The 22,050-nt window shown below is 34.0% G+C and overlaps 2 protein-coding genes across 2 annotated transcripts; both read left to right on the top strand.

Moving 5' to 3' along the window:
- The first annotated feature begins 316 nt into the window (after window positions 1-316).
- LOC149789204 (CCR4-NOT transcription complex subunit 1-like) lies at window positions 317-15,384 on the top strand. The gene is made up of 13 exons (XM_089973587.1): window positions 317-427; window positions 2,771-2,938; window positions 3,932-4,077; window positions 4,936-5,143; window positions 5,534-5,601; window positions 8,085-8,319; window positions 8,533-8,769; window positions 9,437-9,600; window positions 10,877-10,994; window positions 11,711-11,812; window positions 12,967-13,221; window positions 14,258-14,326; window positions 15,193-15,384. Exons 1-13 carry the CDS (start codon window positions 353-355, stop codon window positions 15,382-15,384), a joined length of 2,037 nt encoding a protein of 678 aa, XP_089829713.1. The 5' UTR covers window positions 317-352.
- Window positions 15,385-17,837: 2,453 nt separating this feature from the next.
- On the top strand, window positions 17,838-21,640 carry LOC149789205 (CCR4-NOT transcription complex subunit 1-like). The gene is made up of 2 exons (XM_089975838.1): window positions 17,838-18,306; window positions 20,047-21,640. The coding sequence occupies exons 1-2, from the start codon at window positions 18,191-18,193 to the stop codon at window positions 20,135-20,137; spliced, it is 207 nt and encodes a 68-aa protein (XP_089831964.1). The 5' UTR covers window positions 17,838-18,190; the 3' UTR covers window positions 20,138-21,640.
- Window positions 21,641-22,050: the final 410 nt, after the last annotated feature.

The raw sequence follows: 22,050 nt of genomic DNA on the forward strand, positions 1-22,050 counted from the left end.
TAGGCAGATATTAAACTCACAAAACCAGATTTAATAATTTTATAAAATAATTATTGAGATCAAGAATTTTCATAGAAAATGGTACCAATTGGTCTTAATCCAATGTTACGTGTATAGCCAAGCTAAACTATTATTTGACAGCTCCTGTTGAAGTTATCACATTTCTCAAGGGGTAACTTGCAATATGTATGTAACTGAATTTGATTCTTGTTTCTGCTGAATGAGTATAACTAAGAAATAGCCTTATTTAAAACATTTATGGGAACATTTGGCATGTAAACTATCTTGAATGATCATGGTTTCTTATTTATTAAGGTTTGTGACGTGACCCCTAGACAGATTGCAGTGTACAATGGATTTATTTGAAGCATTCCAGGATTTGTCCAGTAACATTTTCCACTTTACCACCTGGAATGAGAGTCCTCAGGTAAGTGACCAATTTGACAGGCACATGTATCAATCCTGATCCTTATTCAGCTTCTGCTTGCAGCTGGCCATCATGTTATTGATATGATACTGTCCATACCTTCCAAGAAGCTTGTTAGTCCTGGATGGATGGACAACCTCCCCACTCCCAAAGATGATAGATAGGAAAAATCCCCCAACCCCCTTCCTAGTGTAAGTATTTAAAATAAACTGGCCTGTTTTGGAACTGGATATGGGAAAAAGGTTGAAAATACTCAGTATTTAATTTAATTATGAAATTTCGTGTTAATAAAGTAATTTTATGGCTTAGATTTGAAGTATTTACACACTAGAGGAAAAAGATGTGTGACTAATATACTTCACATTTAATTTAATTGTTAATTGTGGAATTACATGTTTATACAGTAAAAATTATTGTCAAGATTTGAAGTACTTACATGTTAAAAAAGATATAGATAGTTTCAGGTGTTTTCACATACCCTGTAATGCAGCCTAATTATTATATGATCATTTATGATTATTAACATGGGAGATTGTAATCCTACAAAAAGCAAAATCTTGGTAGCATTTATAAAAATTGAAGTGTTAAATACATCAAGGAAGGATTTATTGCAACGGATTAAAAGTATGTATAGGTATGCTTTGAAAGGGAGGTAACTCAGCATATGCACATGTAATTAGTCTTTAGATCAAAAGGATCATTAGGAAACTTAATCTCCTTTCCTGCTAAGATGTATTATCTAACCGGAACACTTGATCATTTATCTAATCAAGGGAAGCCAACACAAAGTTTCAAAGGGCCCAAACTGACATAAAAAGACATACAAAGATCTCTGCTAATATTGGTTTGAAAAGTTAAAAATGGGCTACACTTCAGATTGGATGCAGATTGTATCCTGTTTTATTTTTCATTTTTTGTTGTTGTTTCTGGAGACTTACTGACAGTTGAAAAATGTCACTGCATTCAACAGAAAACCTTATGAAAGCCTCAGCAGAGAATAACATACATTGAAACCTGTCTTGAAAGACCACCCCTTCTGATAAAGCTTAATAGTCTTTCATGGCAGGTGGTCTCTCATAACAGGTCATAACACTATATAATCAACATATGTGTACATGGAGAACATGGTCTCTCAAGATGGTAGTCTCCCATAGCAGTGGTCTCTCAAGACAGGTTTTACTGTAGCGAGTTTTGCATCTTTACTTTTTGTATGTGGTGACAAAGTAGACAGTTGGTGTTGGCCAGGTAATTGATGTCAGACACACTTTGGCCTCTTGTTCTCTTCTGCATTAACATGTGTTTCCCACATTTAATGATGATTGACTGCTGTAAAGACTTATTATTGCCCTACATGTTGCATGAATATTTTTTTAAAATTGTTGTACCAGTTCAAAATTGTTTACGCAGGCCCTATCAATCAATCTATATCATGACTACAATCATTTTGAAATGATGATTAACTAGTTGGAATGTTCATTATTGAATATGTTACATATGGATTGTCTCAGACTCCCATTTTGACAGACATGGTAAACACAGAAATGAATTGTTGTGTTGTTTGCTACCTGTGCAAAGAATTAAATATTAAATCCCCAGCTGTCTTTTTACTGGCATTCTTTATTTTAGAATTATTTGGTTCCTAAATTGCCTTCAAGAATGAATCACACATGAACACATGAACAATAAACATGCTTTCCATTTTATATATATGGGGTAAAATCCAACTTCAAAGAAATATTGCCACTGTTAATATATTGGATTGTTCCACTTGATCTTTTTTACCTATGCAAATTAGCACAACAGGATCACCTACTGCATTCTTTAAATGCACTACACAAGTAATCGTTAGCCAATTAAGTAAACTGAATTTACTGACCTCTTTGCCATGTAATTGTTTTTATTTAACCTGCCCAAAGCATAGCTCCAATTATGACTGCTTACTGTTTATACTTGCTTCATGTAACAGGCAGATACTGAAGTGTTTACATTTTTGTTCTATTTTCTACAATTACTAACTTATTTAAAACAGATTAATGCATTTTTTGGACAAGCCCGATCACTTAGAATACAGGAGCAGGATCTGAAATTAGAGAGGCCTCGGGGCTATTAAAGTTTTTGAGCAATGGCAGAATCTTGTGTCATTATTGTGTCTTGTGTAGAGCAGTGAGAACACAAGATGTTTGATAACGTTCTGATCTAGGGTTCAATATGCAGTTGCAAATGTTACCTAGCTTGTGAAATCCCTTTATTTTTTATCATCCATTATGAGACCATATCTTGTAACATTAAATAAATATGGCTTTCCTTTTTTTCTTATACTTATAAAATCATATTTTGCTTCAGCCAATGACGTTAATTTTTGACCGGATTGTAGAGGAGATCAAGCAGAGCATGCTGCAGATACGGAATATCCCTGGAACAGACCAGATGTCCAGTCAGCTTAACTCTCTTCTTAATGGCATCATACTTGTCAGGAAGTCTCCGTTCCATGTTTATATTTTACTTGAAAAGGTATGTAGAACATTGGGAAATATTTTTTTATTGTGTTTCTAATATGTAGTGACCCACTGAGCCATTATTTTTTTGATTTTGTAATTTAGATAATAACACACTAGTTAGTGTAGGATATTTAGGAATATGTATTAGTCAGTAAAAAAATTCTCTCCCAGTTGTTTGATTTTTTCTAAATCAAGAAAAACATTGTATAAAAATCATTAGTGCATACAATTTAAAATATGAGTGGTGGCAACATTTTGATATTGATCCATCAAATATACAATTTTTGGACAGATTTTCTGAGTGTCTTGGTAAGATGTAAATTGAATGTATTATTGTCTTTACTTTTTTGTTGCTTTTATTTGCCTGCAAGAAATGCACTGACAAGAGTTTACATAATTTATCCCTGTTAGTCTCTGCCATCCTCTGCATTAGTTTTCTCACCAGTTCATTAATTTTGATTCCAAGAATAATAAATATTCACTTTTATTCAAACAAGATTGTTTTTGTTGACATGCAGTTGTCATCACTCTCAAGGGTCGTTACATGAATAGTGCAGTGTTGTAACTCACCTGAGACAATTAAGTTATAACAATCCTTATGATTTGTCACATGGCTAAGAGAAAGTATTTAGCATGTTAATCTATATATCTGATGTCACTGCATTGTTCCATTTCTTTCTGTCCATGGTCAGCTTTTGTGGTGAAATGTTTGTTTACATTTTGAGCAGATTGTCTCTTGGATTTGATGGTACTATTTACTGCTGTCATTAAATGTCACCAAACATACTAATAAGCTTGTCATGGGGTATGCTGTAATTTATTGCTATGGATATTGAAATGTCAAGGTCATATTGGGCTGTTTTATGTATTAGACTTAAAACCAAATTGACCATTATACAGTGAAAGGATGTAGATCAACACTACCCCTAATTAATTTCCACCTAATTACAGTGCTTGGATGTATGTATTAAGGATGAAGGGAGATATATTGCTGTTTTTATTTCAGGCAATGAAGGGGTTTCTTGACAGCTACACTATGATGGCAGATGTTGCATTGTTGATGCAATACAGAGAATGTCACTTGCTGGTGCTAAAGGGGCTGCGAAACATGCAAATGTATGGACCTCGCTGGACGACAAGTCAGGTCACAAGGTTTGTTTTTATAGTCACACCTGCATTTCACATTGTAGGCACTGTCCATAAATGTAACTATGAAGAAGAGATTAGAATGCATAATACTTTTAAAAGAAAGAGCAACTATACTGTCAATAACCCACACAGTATGGTTTGTATGCCTTACAACTTACCATACATTGATTTCTGAAAAAGCCTTAATTTAAAAAAAATGATTCATTGATTTAACAGTCCATTCATCTGTAAAAAATTGTTCTCTCAAATGCATGATATAACAGGACTGCAGACTGAATCTTATTCTAGTATGCATTTGCCAAATGCCCCCTAGGACCTTGAAAAATATAATAAAATGTATAAACTTCATTCATTATAATATGTAACCCATTGTCACTTGGGAGGAGTTACCTAACACTGTGTTTTGAAGTTTTGAATGTAAACAAGCCAGCACAAGTTAATTTCCCATTCTTAGAAAAGCATAGTGGAGCAGTGTGATCTTTGGACTGCACATACTTATGTATATGTATGGTTAAACACAAATTTTAATTTTTAGTAATAATATTTTGCCACAAATAGGGTAAAAATTATGACAATTATTTTGATAGCATGCACAGTAATTCATGCACAGTAATTCATTTAAAGAATTGTAGCTCTGATGTACTAATTCATCAAAACAGACTCACCCACACAAATATGGATGCCATGATAGGATAGAAAGTCCCATTATGGTCAAATTAGAAACTAATTAATGAAATCATGATATGTGGTACAATTTGAAATCTCAAGGCAGCTTACCAGTATTTTAAAAATTGGAAGAGGGGTACAAACTACAAGGGGATGAGGTGACTACTAATATAGTTTTTATATTTTTCTGTACAGATGTTTGATAGAGCATGACGATGATGCAAAGTACAACATTGAATTAATAGATGCGCTGGTCAGCTGTGAGCTGATTAACATGGAAGAGTATGCAATGGAGCTTGCCCAGCTGATGGACGGTGGCAAGAATCTCAAGGCGGTCACATTTGCCATGCAGCTTGTACAGTGCTACTGCATCGACAGGGAGATCAAAAGTTTTTTCACTGTGGTAAGCTAATAGAGTAGAAGGAATACATTTGCCATACAATGAAGATATATTTTAATTCTTTAGTCACTGAATGTAGAGTCTTCAAATGTATTCCAAATTTGTTTTTCCCTAACTAGCATTAAAAATTGTGAATAAGCTTCTGAATAGATATACAATACATAAAATAGAATGAAAAACATTTATACTGTTGAGTAGGTTTATCTAGAGGTATGATCTATGCTTTCTAATTAGAACGGCCGAAAAGTCATAATTATAACACCCTTAAGGTACAAAATGGTAAATTATGTAAGCACCTTGTACATGTATGTACTTCGCTGAATTTACTTCCAACAACAAGTTTTGAATCAAAAAGTAAATACTTGCTCATATGTCTGCTTGTCTTATCTTCAGACTGATTTAAGTTCCACAATTGAAACCCTGACACGGATTTCTGCAAACCCAAGTGAGACGCCAGATGGGTAAGTGTACTTTCTTAATTTTCTACTATACCATCATTATTAGCCCACCTTTTTTAAAAATTCACTGAGCTTATGGTATTATTCTGTGACTTCTAATATTGGCACAACTTGTAAAACAACAATATGGCGGACATCTTTTTAGATTTCTTCGCAACAGCTGTGCTGATTTTGGCTCATCTCTTACCCCATACTTCCGAACAGCTTCAATAAGACAAATGTAGATTCCTTGGGAACCATATATCACTGTTTCAAAATGACTGAGCCAGTCAGAATTGGCAAAATTTTTTAATAAGACATGAACTATCAAATATTTTGTTCTGTGGTGGCTAGGGGTGAAACGATTCATCAATATATTGATCGATCCATCAATACTTTTTCTGAAACAATACAAATCAATACAAGAGACATAAAATTGATTCAAAATAATACCATATACATGTTGCTTTGTCTTCAGCAGTCATGAATAATTATTAGTTGCCTTGTTATTCTGTAAAAATAATCCATCTGAAAGAGCATTTCAGTCACATGGTTTGTAATCTGGTTCCCCTCCCCATGCCATGCTAATTATCTTAACCCAGAAGTGTTCCAAATGTGTTCCTGATGTATTATGAAGTACCACTTTCACACAAAGTTTCTACTTTGAATTGTATCTCGACTCCTTTGGTCAATTTGAAAGCTATGCTTCTGGTGTGATGTACATTGAAATACGTTACATTTAATTTGAGTGGCCAGGTGGTCTAAAGTGCTCACCATTACAGATCACTGCCATCTCACCTCTTTCTGCATGTTTTTGGCTTATGTGGGCATGTGAGAAAGCTTGCCAGTAGCTTCTAGTGGGTCTGTGTTTCTTTCTGGGGTTTTCTCGGGTTCTTCCTCCACCATTAATACTGGCTGCTATGTATAGCCTATTTTGTGCTGAAAAATATAATTAAACCCCACAACAACAACAACTACATTTAATTCTCATTTGTGATTATTGTTTGTTCTGGTCCAGGTTAAAAAAATAAAAACCAAATAGAAATCAATGTAGCTTATTCTCTGCATGACAAACAGGAAGTATTGGCAAAGCAACAGAGTCTTTGTGAGAAAGTCATAAGATATGTCAAGTACTTACGTGGAGATGCTGTCAAGCTATGCCATTGCCCAAATTGTGCAAAAATTTGTACAAATTTGCACACTGGAGAACAGTCCCACATATAAAGATGTGCTCGGTGAAGTATACAGTTTTATTTAAATGTTCTTGTTGCAACATCAATTTTTCATATAGCAACTGTTCCGCATCTGGTTTCTTCATGCATATCATGAATTTGATTAGCATGATGTTTCTGGATATAAGCATTATGGCATAGTTTGATACCATTCATGAAGAAAGTTTTACCAATGCAAATTTAAAATATAGCTACTTAGTAAACCCAAAACATCATCTTCCTGGCGTGATTCATTATGATTTTGTTTGGTAAATACTTGATGATAATGATGATGACAATGCAAGTATAATGCAATTTTAATTGTTTTAATTAGTTTCACTCTGCAGATCATATACTACAAAACCTGATGTATTTTGATTAGGGCTATGATAAATTGAATAAAATAAGGGCAAAAGAAGATATTAAGAAGTAGAGATATTAAATACCTCTGTTGCACAAGCATTGAAAGATTAAATACCATTATACAGCATTATAGAACTTTTAGGAAATTTGGCATCAGCAAACTACTGATTTAACAAAGAAAGTTTGTGTTAGTGAAATCCTATTTTAGAGCAGACACATCCAACAGATATGTGTGTATTGTTGTTGCTGTAGGGTTTAACACCATTTTACAGCACATTTTGTTACGCAGAGATATTCAACCCGTGAATGAAAGTGATAATGGAATAAACATAATAGAATGAGCTATGGGGCAAATTTCAAACTGCTCAAGTTTATCACCTTGTGTTAGTTAAAAAAGTGTAGAATAGGACAATGCAAATCATTTGCCTTTTTCTGTTTCATGGCTGTTACTTTTTAAACTGCTACAGTTATTTTTATTAAACTTTACCCAATTTCACACTGTATAATAGTGTGGTCAAATCTCCAGCTCAAAGGTCAAGGCTACAAGAAATACTTAGACTTGTGACAGTCATTACACCAATTTGATTTTAGCATTTTCATCTCAATGTCATTTATAATCAAGTCACCACTGCTCATTTGGACGCAGTTGCAGACACCATGTTCCTTGACTATATATATGTATTAATTGTTTGTTTCATAATTATGCATAAATCTTTACATAAAAAACTATATTATTTGCTAAAGAACTCCCTTACCTTACAATGGAAAATAACTTTTCATTTACTCTATTAAAGCAAAAGAGCATCTATGACATCAAGCATCACCCAGCTGCAGTAAGTTTTGAATAATTTTGTAAGAATCATTCAGTTACAATTTCTGAACAAGAAACATTCCCATTTCTCACTAATAAGAAAGTATCTGTACTCCTTGCAGCCTTACCACACTGATAGAAAACCTGTACCAAAGCAATTGGAGTTCGGGCATACCGGATGAACTGCATAGAGACCCCAATGCCTTGATGCAATCCAGTATTTTACAGGCTCGCAGGATGAATGACCCCCCAGGGCTGCATGGAAAGACACAATTCCTTCTATTGGAATGGATCAACATGCTACACTGGCTACCTGATAGAGAAAATCGCCTGGCTTTTGCAACGTTCTTGCGAAAGGTACAATATATTAAGTCTATATTTTGAAAATTAGCAATTCATTTTGAAAATAAAAGCTATATAATTTGCAAATTATTTTGTTAAATTTAGTGATTTTGATTCTTATATTTTTCCTGCTTGTGGAATTTTAAAACTTATATCACTTATATTCAAATTCATTTTAGTTCTCTAAGAAATCTTATTAACAATACTTTTTACTTGTACAATTTACAGGCAGATCAGCTTGGAATACTACAAACAGATGACCTTATCTCCCGCTTTTTCCGTCTGTGTATAGAGATTTGTGTGGGCTTCTGTAACAGTGAACTATGTCAGCGGTACCGTAGCTCAAGTAGCATCAGGACTAAATGTTGCTTCATATGGGATGCTTGTGCCCGTTTGTTAGCTATGCTGATCAAGCACTCGGGAGGTGTTGCAAACACTGTTACCAAGATCAATATGCTGAATAAGGTAAAGCTTGGGTGATTATAGTCAAAGATACTTGGGACCCAGGGACGATACAACACTCATCTGTGTCTTTTTCGATTTTCATCCATATTTTAAATAAAGGAAACTGCCTTGACATAATAACTGCATCTGCTCATGGTAGTTTTCAGGATAAAGTTAAAGGGTTGAGCAATAAGCAGTTGATCAAATGAATCTTGATGCAAAAACTTGAATACAATTGTCCCAGCCTTAATAAAATATTAAGTTTAGCTATAAATATCTGTCTATTTCTACGGTGCAAACGGCAGCTGTAAAGTTATGTGAGTGGTATGATTTTGCATAAGGAAAGATGCTGTTGTTTTAAAACAATGAAGGGTATGATTTTTTAAAGCATTTTCAATAACCAAATTCTTTCAAACAGTACTGAAGCAGTTACTGGTATTATTTAGGCATGTTGGTTCCATTGTCAAAATATTTTTCTACATGACTTTGATTTACAATTTAAGTCTGCCAAGAGGGAACACTTTTTAAAAAAAACTGTTCTTTACTTAACATAGCCATTCAGGTTCACTTACTGCTGTGCTGATGCATGTGTTGAAACTTTATATTGACATAACTTGTACAGAACCAAGTATCTGCTTCATCCCAAAGCAAACTTAAGGCCCTTATGGTTTTAAACTTTTGTTTCCAGGTGCTAGGTATTGTGGCTGGAGTGTTACTACGAGATCTTGAGGCCATCCAGACATCATTTTGGCAGGTGCCATACCACAAAATCTTGATTGGGCTTTTGATAGAACTCAATGCTGCAGATCCTATCCTTGAAAACATCAACTTGCAAGTGCTTAGTACCTTCTGGTATGTGTTTCCTTTTTTATTCTAGGAAAATTGTTGATTTAATTTTAACCAAATATGACTTGTACTCTCACCCACCACTTTGTATTTATTGCCTCATTTGATTAATTTCAGGAACCATTTTTTCTGTCAATGCAAAGACCATCAATGCATATGACCATTTGAAGAGATTAACATCAGTACAAACCATCATTTCAGATGGCTTCTTCAAGTGATTTACATCAATGCAAACATCATCATTTCAGATGGCTTTTTGAAGTGATTGTCACTGATATCAATACAAAGACCATATCAATGGGTCTGTTGAAGTGATTGACACTGTCATCAATGCAAAGACCATGTTAGTGGGTCTTTTAAGTGATTGACACTGTCATCAATGCAAAGACCATGTCATTATTTCTTTTGAAGTGAGTGACACTGTCATCAATGCAAAGACCATGTCAGTGGGTCTTTTAAGTGATTGACACTGTCATCAATGCAAGACCATGTCAGTATGTCTTTTGAAGTGATTAACACTGTCATCAATGCAAAGACCATGTCAGTGGGTCTTTTAAGTGATTGACACTGTCATCAATGCAAAGACCATGTCAGTATGTCTTTTGAAGTGATTGACACTATCATCAATGCAAAGACCATGTCAGTGGGTCTTTTAAGTGATTGACACTGTCATCAATGCAAAGACCATGTCAGTATGTCTTTTGAAGTGATTGACACTGTCATCAGTGCAAAGACCATGTCAGTGGATCTTTTTAAGTGATTGACACTGTCAAGTGGGTCTTTGGACCTGAATGTCATCAATGTAATGCTGATCATATCCTTCAGGTTTTGTTATCATGTTTATGGGGGGTTGGGGTGGGGGGTTGGGGTTGGGGGGCAGGTTGTCCAAATATGTTGATGGATTTCAAAGTTCTGGAATTTGCGTGGATATCTTATTTATTCTCAATGGACCATAACTCTGTTAATGACTGTTACAGCTGTCTGTAGGCATATATAAATACAGTTAAGAGGTGCATAGACCATTCTGGATGATGTCATGCTAGAATTCTGGATAAGATTACTTATGGGTGGACATTTCTTAAAATTAAGATCATTTAGGTCATGGATGAGGTAGTAAATATTGATGAAACCTTGAGTATTTGCAAGATGGTATTTTGGTGAACTTATATGCAAGATGATACTTTGGTAAACTCGTATGCAAGACAGTTCATTTAATTTTTTAAAGTAATTCCACCCTATATTTGTAGGATCTGTAGATCTTGTTTAATTTTTTACTTTCCAGCAACTTGTTACATGTTTTGAAGCCTACTAATGCCCCAGGATTTGCCACAGCCTGGATGGATATTATGTCACACAAGGTCTTCATGAACAGAATGTTTGTTTACACTTCAGAACAGAAGGTATGGTCCCATTTTACCCAGATTTTTCCAAAAGTGTTTGTTCAGCGTGTATTTTACCATTCATATAATGTAATGGGAACTATGCTTAAAATCTTACTAATGTTGTTGATTTCCATACATCTGGGATAAAAAAATGTCTTTTCCTATTAAATCATCAGGCAGTGACTTACATCTACAAACAATCCATTCCTTAACATCTCTGTCAACTCCAAATGAAAATTAAACATTTGATTGGCTACATGGTTGGACTGTATGAGAGGATGTGACATCCTTTTTTTCAGAGACTATCTGGATGGATCCAAAGATTTATGAAAAAAGTTTTGTGGTCCTTTTGAAAATTACTTTTGTTCTCAGCAAAATTTGCAAATCACAGACCAGTAAGTTTGTATGAAAGTGGGTAAGGGATTCCATTTTAATTTATGGTAAATTTCTCTAAATCCATTGGAAATTTGTGTGAACTCACATGAGAATGATCTTGTATGGATTGTTAAAGGTGAAATACTAAAAAATACATAAATGATATGGCATCTATATTATCACAGATATTGACAGGAATAAAAAAAAACTTTGCTCGTCTTTCTTTTGTTTCAGTGAAATGTTTTCACTTCAATAGTTTTGAGTCATTATAGATCTGAGAAGTGTTACGAAAAGCATGGTTCAATATTATGTAGTGATTTCATTTAATACTTAGGATGTGATCTGATTTGCATTTTCAGATTTGGAGTATGTATGCCCAGTTATTCATTGATCTCTTCAAGTTCATGTCTTCATTGCTCAGGACTACCTGGCGTGTAAACCCATCAGTTAGGCTGCACAAGGTAAGCATTGCTAACTATGGATTTGTTGCAATTCTTTCTTTGAAAAATTAGCATAGTTATATATATCATATTATTTGAGGTCTTTAAACCTTGATCTCAGATTTGTTGCAATTCTTTCTTTGTAAAGTTATATAGATCATATTATTTGAGGTCTTTAAACCTTGATCTCAGAGATCTGTTGCAATTCTTTCTTTGTAAAGTTATATAGATCATATTATTTGAGGTCTTTAAACCTTGATCTCAGATCTGTTGCAATTCTTTCTTTGTAAAGTTATATAGATCATATTATTTGAGGTCTTTAAATCTTGATCTCAGAGATCTATTGCAATTGATTCTTTGTATAGTTATATAGACTATATTATTTGAGGTCTTTAAACCTTGATCTCAGAGATCTGTTACAATTCTTTCTTTGTATAGTTATATAGACTATATTATTTGAGGTCTTTAAACCTTGATCTCAGAGATCTGTTGCAATTCTTTCTTTGTATAGTTATATAGATCATATTATTTGAGGTCTTAAAACCTTGATCTCAGATCTGTTGCAATTCTTTCTTTGTATAATAATAATAATAATAATAATAATAAAGACTTTATTTAGAGAAGGTAACTCAGTTACAGAACTAATCTACCTTGAGGCCTTCTATCTGTTATGTACAATATATACAGTATATACAACATGATGTGATAGTTATATAGACCATATTATTTGAGGTCTTTAAACCTTGATCTCAGAGATCTGTTACAATTCTTTCTTTGTATAGTTATATAGATCATATTATTTGAGGTCTTAAAACCTTGATCTCAGAGATCTGTTACAATTCTTTCTTTGTATAGTTATATAGATCATATTATTTGAGGTCTTTAAACCTTGATCTCAGAGATCTGTTGCAATTCTTTCTTTGTATAGTTATATAGATCATATTATTTGAGGTCTTTAAACCTTGATCTCAGAGATCTATTGCAATTCTTTCTTTGTATTGTTATATAGATCATATTATTTGAGGTCTCAGACATAAGCTTTATAATCCCTTTCAAAGCATTTTTAAAGAATCGATGGACAGATTGATTGCCTTCATATTTTTCAAGCAATTAATTGAATTAGATCTCAAAAGAACATGTTTGATATACAATAACTAAATATCATCATTTTGCAGACTATGGTAACAATGTTGCTAGGCCTTCATGACTTCCCAGAGTTTCTATGTGATCATCATAACAAATTCTGTGATGCCATATCGCCATACTGCATCGAGATGCGTGACTTAATCTTGAGTACCGTTTCACGTAACGTACCTGTGCCAGATCCATATACACCTGACCTGAATGTTGACATGCTACCAGAAATGGCATGCCCTCCTCGCATTAGCACTAGCTATACAAGCATGATCCAGTCAGCACCTTTCAAACAGGTAAGGTATCTTCATTCACAGTTCTCTCTGTGGTTTATAGATATTCATGAAAAATTGCATATGCGACAGCTAATGAGGCTAGACTTTCTCTTTAATAAATATGTTATATATTTCTTGAAAAACAAATTGTATGCACCAGTTTTTCAGCAACTTTTTTCACAATGTATGAATTTTTCTCCTGTGTGTTCTTGAGAATTATCTGTACTGTTGCAACAAAATAACCTCTTGATTAAATTGGTTAATAACAAGAAGGATTATAGTTTTTGTATAAATCCCAATTTGTTTGTACTTCTACTGATTTCAGTAATGGAAATCTTTAATGTTAATGTAATAAAAATGTGCACAGAACATTAATTTATAATTTATAACCTGACTAACCAGAGTGCCCCTAACACTCATGGTCTACGTACATATTTCAGTCTTAATTGAGTTTCCATGCTAACAGAACACCATATTGCATATACTATGGGTGAGTCTAATTTCCTCAGACAACAGAGTGACATAGTTCATCCAGTTCATTAACTGCTTGATTATTCCATCAATTACCTTGAAGTTGAGAGTTATATCCCTTTGTATACATGTACACAAAAATTACATCACTTGTTAAATCCACATGAAAGGTAAATTTGTTTTTGTTACTCTTTTTCTTTGTTTGATTTGACATTGTAAATATTGGAAGCCGACAAAGTAGTATTTTCCTTCTATGTAAATACATTTGTCGTGTCCCCCACTGGTGTTAGGGTTCCCCTGTTCATAATCAGATTTGAAATTATAAATCAAGGAATGAAATTTTGTGCATGTACGCTTTTCTTTTTTAAATTGTTGGGGAAGGGGGAGACAAATAAATGGGGAGGTATATTCAGATTCTAATTTTTATTTGTTTCTAGCTTCTATAAATTGTCCTTACAGATTTAACAGCTGTGTGATTGTTTACTTAACAAAGACATCTAAATTCCAATAAATATTGTAAAACAATGGGTAGAAAAGCAGTGGCATAAATGAACTGAATAAAAATACATGCTGTTCTTTTTCACAGGATTTGGATTTGTATCTGAGAAGAGGATCTCCAGTAACCTTCCCTTCTACCCTCATAAGGAATCTTAAGGTGAGCATTATGTAACTGACTCCATTATTTGGAATCCACCAATTACAAAATGTGTTTGTATGATTATGTGTTTTATCATTGCATTCCATACAGAAACCCACTGGGGGGCCCCAAGTGGTCTAAAGCGCTCTCCGTCACAGATCACTGCCATCTCACCTCTGTCTGTGTAGGTTTGAGTCTTGGGCTCGGCCAGTGTGGATAAGTGAGAAAGCTTGCCAGTAGCTTCTCATGGGTTGGTGGTTCTTTCCAGGGTTTTCCCGTGTTCTTCCTTCACCATTAATACTGGCTGCCATGTATAGCCTATCTTGTGCTGAAAAATGGTGTTAAACCGTACAACAATAACAATAACAACAGAAACCCATTGTAAGATAATGCCTCTCTGGGATCATAATTTTATTTTCTATAGCAAAGTAAGACAGAAAAGCACTGTGCTTATTTATTAAAATGCATCAACAGTTTAGATTTAATGTGAACATTTTTTATTGATTATAAGTCATACATAATACATTACAGGGATTTTTTTTACAGTATGATTTTTCCCATGACTTGGTGATAATGTCTGGCAATGGTTAGCACCACTGCCATGTCCAGCCATTTTAGAGTTACACACAATGTGTAGATTCAAATGTTGTTTGTCGTGTCATGGGTCAGCCATGTATGAATGTGTTATTGTCTTCATCCTTGGAAACTTCGGTTGTGTTGTCCTGCAGGTGGTATAGCACCCTCCCCTTTGGCTCTGGCACCTGTATTCAACCACAATATGGTATAGCATAACAGTGCCCTTAGGAGAAAGCAATAAAAAAAAATAATTGTGCAGTTTTCATACAGATATAGTTTCCTTTCACAATGCTATGTTTTTGTTTCAGTCAAATGAAGTCTACGGCTACAGCTGTTACAATGTCCCATTGATCAATGCACTTGTGCTTTATGTGGGAACTCAGGCTAGTGATTGCATCAACAGCAAAGGTCTGGCACCCAGCATGAGCACCATTGCAGACTCCAAATACACGGAATTCTTTGATGATCTTGTATCTCAATTAGATACAATGGGTATGTAATTTTTGGCTAAATACTTCCTATAATTGCCATTAAGATGATGGCAGTGCTATCATACAGTAAGAAATAGGTATTTTCATCATTGTCTTCGCTAATATATAGGTATGACATATTTTCACAAGTTGTACTTAGCAAACAAGATTAACAAGATTCCCACTGTCCCTATCTAATGTCTAGCAAGAGCTTTGTCCCCGAGAGAATGTGAAACTACTTTATGCATAGGATTCCAGTTGTTGGTGTACAGTTTGCTTATATTTGAAAGTGTGCATACCATTGCCTTCTTTTTTTTCTTCCTGTAAACATGAAATCATAATAAATTTTGATCCACATCCCAAGGATTCCAGGAGGGAAAATTGCTCACACACAGTATTTGGTGACTCAACAAATCTCCTTCACTATCCGTTACTTTATGTTCAGAATATTGTTGCAAACTACATTCGTCTCATGTGTAACGTGTCTATAAATGTTTTGCCTTGCTCTGCCAGCTGTATTTAAGAGACTGCAGTACATATTCCACTATAGTGATTGGTTCCTTTCCATAAAGAATTTCATATTGGTTCCTAGTTCATGTTTCGATAGTAAAAGTATTTGCAAAACAAATTGCAAAAAAGCATCCTACTGACCTTGACTTCTTGACCTATTGCCCTAAAGCAGATGTCACATGAGTAATCTCAGTCCCGCATGGACCTGTTGTTGCTCATCAATCATGGCAGTATGTCTGTTAGTATTTGACTTAGCATGCATACAAATTTCCTGGTTTCTGAAATTTGGACTCCTCCTTAATGATTTAGAACAGTTCCTGGTTAGACAAAAATGATTAAAATTGAAGAATTTCCTGATGATTTCATGGTTGAAGGAAATTCATGGACACCTAAGACAAAGGGACAAAATTTCACATGTATGTTTTTCTCAGCTACTATTGTTAAAGTAAAAAATATGTGGCCACTTTTTACTTTTTCTGCATTTTTTTGCTTTCAGTTATAGTTTACTTACGATTTGAACTTTTCCCCCAGGTTGTTATTTGTTCCTTGCTGCCATCTGTAACCAGCTCATATACCCAAACAGCCACACACACTACTTCAGCTTCCTGCTGCAGCACTTGTTTAATACCACCACGAAAGAGGAAATCCATAAAGAAATTACCAGGCAAGTACTCCGAAAACTACTGCCAATTTTTCTTGTATCATTGAATCTAAATGCAATCTTTATTAGAAATTGTCAGAAAGATGATGAAATAATTTAGACAGGATTATTAGAGGGTCAACAAGTCAAACATGCTATTTATAGCATTCATTGAGGATGGAAATGTACAGAAGCATAGGGAAATATTTTTGGCAGAGATGTTAAGCTCACCTGGCCAGAAGCTCAAGGGATGGCCTTAAATTTAGTGTATGTAATGTGTGCATCATCAACAATTTATTGCTGGAGTCTGTTTCTTATTCAATTGAAATGAATTGTGGAATATAGGTTTATACCATCAAAATCTCACATGTGTTCATTAATGACCATAATCCATGAATATTATTGTGATCTTGTATCTGATTGGCTAACCTTGTTTTCATTCAAAACACCACATTTTTGATCTAATTGTGGTCAGATATTCCAAAATCCACCCATATTAGGTGATGTATCAAACTGGTAGAATTCATTACTGAGGCCATTTTTATGTAATATGGAATACATGAATGATATCAGGTGAGTTCAGTAATGAGCAGAATCTAATGAAACTAATCTTGCATCTGATTGGCTGAGCTTGTTACCCTACTGTAAAAAAATTCTGATATAAATTTGATTAAACGTGCAGTGTCGTTTTATGTCACCAAGATCAGCAATGGGCAAATCTTGCATACATTTGGCTGGGCTTATTGCCTCACTAGGGACTTGTTACCACTATGAGGCTAAATTTTAGGTATGATTTTCATCAGACTTGGAATATATCCCAGTCTTATCAAGTCTCAGACAAGTTTGATAATAAATGAGATCCACACACAAATGAGGTGATCTTGTCCAGTTTGAAATATAAGATTATATCATCAAGATCTTGGATAATTTCAATAACAAGCAAGATCCATTGATATATGAATGAGATAATGTTGTATATTACTGGATGACCTTATTACCACCATGGAGGATGGATTTAGATTCCGATTTGATACAAACTTGGAGGGTATACTTATATTATCAAGATCTTTTGCATGTTTGATGATGATTAACATCCATGAATATTGATGAGTTAATCTTGCATCTGATTGGCTGAGCTTATTACCATTATGGAAACCATATTTTTGATCCAAATTTGATCAAACTTTACATTGGCTTATGCCATCTTGGATGAGTTTGATAATATGTAAGGTCTTTTAATGATCTAATCTTACAACTGATAGACTGAGCCACTCTAAAAACAATATTTGTACTTGATTTTTATCAACCTGAATGTATGCTTCAGTGCATATTAATGGAGGTCGTGACCATGAACAAGAAAATATTATGCCTTCAACTTTAGAAAGAATCTATGTCAGAATGTCCTAAAAGTTTACATAGTATGAATTCTTATACTACTACAGTTTTGAAACAGTGGAGTTATGTAATCCAAGTAAATAATATGCCCACTTGGGTCTCTTGTTTATATATATTATATGTTATTTATAACATAACAATGTGCCTGGTAGATACAGTACAGTTATTTACTGACTTACGTGATTTTAACTTCATTGATTTCCATGAGTTCATATTTGAATCAGGTTGTCTGCCTTTGCATGATGTTAAATAATATCTCCATTCTTTTCTAACAGAGTAGTACTGGAGAGGATGGCTGTTAAGCGCCAGTATTCATGGGGCCTGCTTATCACGGCCATTGAGCTCATGAAGAACCCCATCTTCAAGTCCTTGGGTCATGACTATATCTCATCTCCAGAAATAGAAACGTGAGTACATAACAATAGATTGGTTACATGTGTGTGACATCGTGAGAATTTTAAGTAATGGCCTAGGCAGTGTTATAGAATTTGTCAGTTGACTAATAATGTGTCATAAAGGTCATTTGTCAGTGAGAAAGGCTATGAAGTAATATTTGTCTACACTACAGTGACATGATACTCCATGATGTAATCTTTGTCTGTGATACAGTTCCATCATACTCCATAAGGTAATCTTTGTCTACACAACAGTTACATGATACTCCATGATGTAATCTGTCTCTGATACAGTTACATCATACTCCATGAAGTAATCTTTGTCTACACAACAGTTACATCATACTCCATGAAGTAATCTTTGTCTACACAACAGTTACATCATACTCCATGATGTAATCTGTCTCTGATACAGTTACATCATATTCCATGATGTAATCTTTCTGTGATACAGTTACATCATACTCCATGACGTAATCTGTCTCTGATACAGTTGCATCATATTCCATGATGTAATCTTTCTGTGATACATTTACATCATACTCCATGAAGTAATCTGTGTCTATAATACAGTTACATCATACTCCATGAAGTAATCTGTGTCTATACTACAGTTACATCATTCTCCATGATGTAATCTTTGTCTACATTACAATTACAAAGTAGTTCTACTTCTGATTGCGTACAAGTTGATTTCTGTTTGCATTTGAAATGCTCAATACCTAGAAGGATTTTAGTTTCATTAGTTGCTACCTTGAAATTTTAATCACTTGCTACCTTAAAAGCTGCTTTTTTGCATTCCCTTGTTGCTCCATATTGACAAAGGTCTATATACTTGTAATAAATTTATGAATATATTTAGCTTCATTGGTAAAAAATCAGAAGAACCTACTCTGTGGCATGTTGTCCCATTTCTGTCCATCATCTGGCACATTTGTTGTCTCTACTCCTAATAAACCATGTGTGTGTTATTTGGAATTGCTGCAGACATGTAGCATGATGTCCCACCCAGTCACATTATCATGACACCAGGCTGACCAGTCCTAACACTAACCTGTTTCTGCTGAGCACCTTGTGAGGCAGTTGTTATTACCATTTTTATAAGTCTTTGGTATGAAGTGGCTGGGGATTGAACCCATGGCTTCCCACATCCATGGCAGATGCTCATAGCCGTAGGCCACCAGAGCAGTAATAAACAAAAGGGATTGGCATGAAACTTTACACACACATTTCCCCAGGTCAAAATTTTCCTTATAATAAATTGGCACACTTCAGACATTCAGTATCACTACCAAAGTTGCCATCTTGAAATTTTTCTTATCACTACTTTTCCTGAATGGATGATCATATAACTTTAAGGTTTTCACCCCCCCCCCCCCCCAAGTGAAAGTGATGTGCATGGTGTATTTTAGATCCTACGATCATATCAACTCAGGTTATCTGTTGCTGAGCTTAGCCAGTTTGACCCTGGAACATCTGGAAAATGCCAGGTTTTCCTTTTTTTTTTTTAAAATTATGGACTTGACCAAACTTATGGTGTGGGCAGTATCTTAAATAGATTCACAAATCTTCTATCCATCAAATTCCATGACAATTATTTTTGTACTGAATTTTATATAAATGTGCTAAATGAAATATTTTTTTTTAAAACTAGGCTGGTTCACATTTGGCTTTGAAGTTGCATCACTTGTCATGTGTACAAAGTGTATGGCATATTATGTTTGATGTTTGATATTTCCTATTTTTTTGCAGATTGTACGATTATGTGGCCCAATTAGAGCAGCGAGAATCAAATCCTACCATACATGAACCAGAGTCTGCTGAGATACATGAAGAAAGATAGTGCTAGAAGTTTTAGTGGCATTATTTGATGAGAACTAGTTGTGGACATTGTACAAAATAATTGTATGGACTTACATCCAGAATTTTTAAATGTAAACAAATGTATTTTCGTTAGGTATATATGTCATGATAATTGATTTAATGCTATGTGTTTCTGAGGGGTCCAGTTTTATAACAAATTCATGGATGGATATTTCAGCATTTATACACACAACTGTTATTTTTTCCCTGGAAAAGATGTCTGTTAAACACATGCATGTTTTTCATTTCATTCAAATTTATGAATTGCAAAGTATGAATGGAGATCTGAGTCGATATCAACCGTTGAAAATGTCTTGAACTTCTTTTTAGGTTAGTTCCTAAAACTTTCATGAAATATTCATTCATTATTAAATCTATTATTTTCGTACCTTTTGTCCATCTTCCTACAGAGTACTTCATAATTTAATATGGGATTATACCATTAAGTATCATGCCATATGTAATCCCAGTATCATGAGAGGATATATGTATAAAAGTCATGAAATCTTAGCATTGAATAATTTTATTTACCAATAACTGTTTCTGGTAATGACCAAATAATATTGGCAATGTAGGAGTTGTGTGTAAGGCTTTGAAAGAATAAATTTGGCTTGTGCAAAATTCAGATATATTGGATCTTTTGAAACTTTCTTCATTTGTACAGAATTTTTTTTTCTTTGATAAATAATTTGCAGTTTCAGGTCGGTCCTATTAGGTTATTACTGTATGTTTACACATTTTCTTAAAACAAAGTATGCCATATGGAACAAGTTTAATTTCACACAAATCCTTTCATAGAGATTGACAAATTGTGCTCTGAGACAATCCTGTGTCTTATCAGTGGTATTTTTGTTAGGGAGAGCAATAGTCATATCTTTTAGTGCTTGCAATAGATTACTAAATTTGAGCTAGGTAACTAGGCATTGTCATAGTTGGTGCTAGACACAATGTGATTTTGAAATTTGTCAGACCTTGGTTAGTATTTTTTTTATTTGAAAAGTCCCTGCCACATTATCTCTCATGACTCATACATATAACTGTTGTTTGCATATTGTTGATAAACACTATATCAAAATATTTATCCTTGTGGTTTTTTTTATGTTTTTCTTCCTTGCTGAAAATGCTCAGAAGCCACTGAATAACCTAGCTATTTGTCAACATTGTATTATAATTAGAGTAAATTATAAGATTTTATAGCAATTTGAATTTATCAGCTGCATTGGATATGCATGTTTTAATGATTAGAAATATTTTCTCTGTATATATCAATGTTTCCATTACTAGAAAAAAATGATTTTGACAAATGTAAAATTTTGTAATGGCATACCTGAAGGCCTCAGGGCCTTAGTAATGAGTAAAGTTATGTTGTTTTAATATAGTAGTGCAAAACAAAGGTTGATGATATATGGATGCTTTATATATAACTGGTATCTATGAGGTCCACCATTTGTACATGTTTTGTAATAAAATAAGATTATTGCTATCCATGTCTTTGCAGTTTATTTCAAGGTGATTCACACTTTTTATTTCTTTGCCATGAAAAAAGTTTTTCATCCATTCTGATAAATAGATGATGTAAGCTGGAATGTTTGTAACAATAAATAATATGACACAATTGATTGTACCAGCAATCTTTTATGACAGTTCCTGATGTTCTACTACCAAATTAACTTGTGTTTGAGTTTACAGGTAATTTTCAGGTATAGCTATACTAACTTCTGGAAGTAATATTTTCAGAAAATGAGTGTATCTTCAAGTTGGCACATAATTTCTTATAATCGTGGAATATTTGAATGCATTGAATTTAATCAATTGTAAATAATGATTGATCAATGGTAAATTTTATATTCAAGTTTGCAGTTGTTGTCAAAGATTGTTTTTAACAAAATATTT

Source organism: Sinohyriopsis cumingii, chromosome 11 (genome assembly GCF_028554795.1).
Source record: "Sinohyriopsis cumingii isolate HCF-2022 chromosome 11, ASM2855479v2, whole genome shotgun sequence".
Lineage (NCBI taxonomy): Eukaryota > Metazoa > Mollusca > Bivalvia > Unionida > Unionidae > Sinohyriopsis > Sinohyriopsis cumingii.

Coding starts and splice junctions, on each gene's coding strand:
- LOC149789204 (XM_089973587.1), top strand. CDS start 353: ATGGATTTATTTGAAGCATTCCAGGATTTGTCCAGTAACATTTTCCAC. Junction 5,144..5,533: donor TCAAAAGTTTTTTCACTGTG/GTAAGCTAATAG, acceptor TCTTATCTTCAG/ACTGATTTAAGTTCCACAAT. Junction 9,601..10,876: donor CAAGTGCTTAGTACCTTCTG/GTATGTGTTTCC, acceptor TTTACTTTCCAG/CAACTTGTTACATGTTTTGA.
- LOC149789205 (XM_089975838.1), top strand. CDS start 18,191: ATGGCTGTTAAGCGCCAGTATTCATGGGGCCTGCTTATCACGGCCATT. Junction 18,307..20,046: donor TCATCTCCAGAAATAGAAAC/GTGAGTACATAA, acceptor ATTTTTTTGCAG/ATTGTACGATTATGTGGCCC.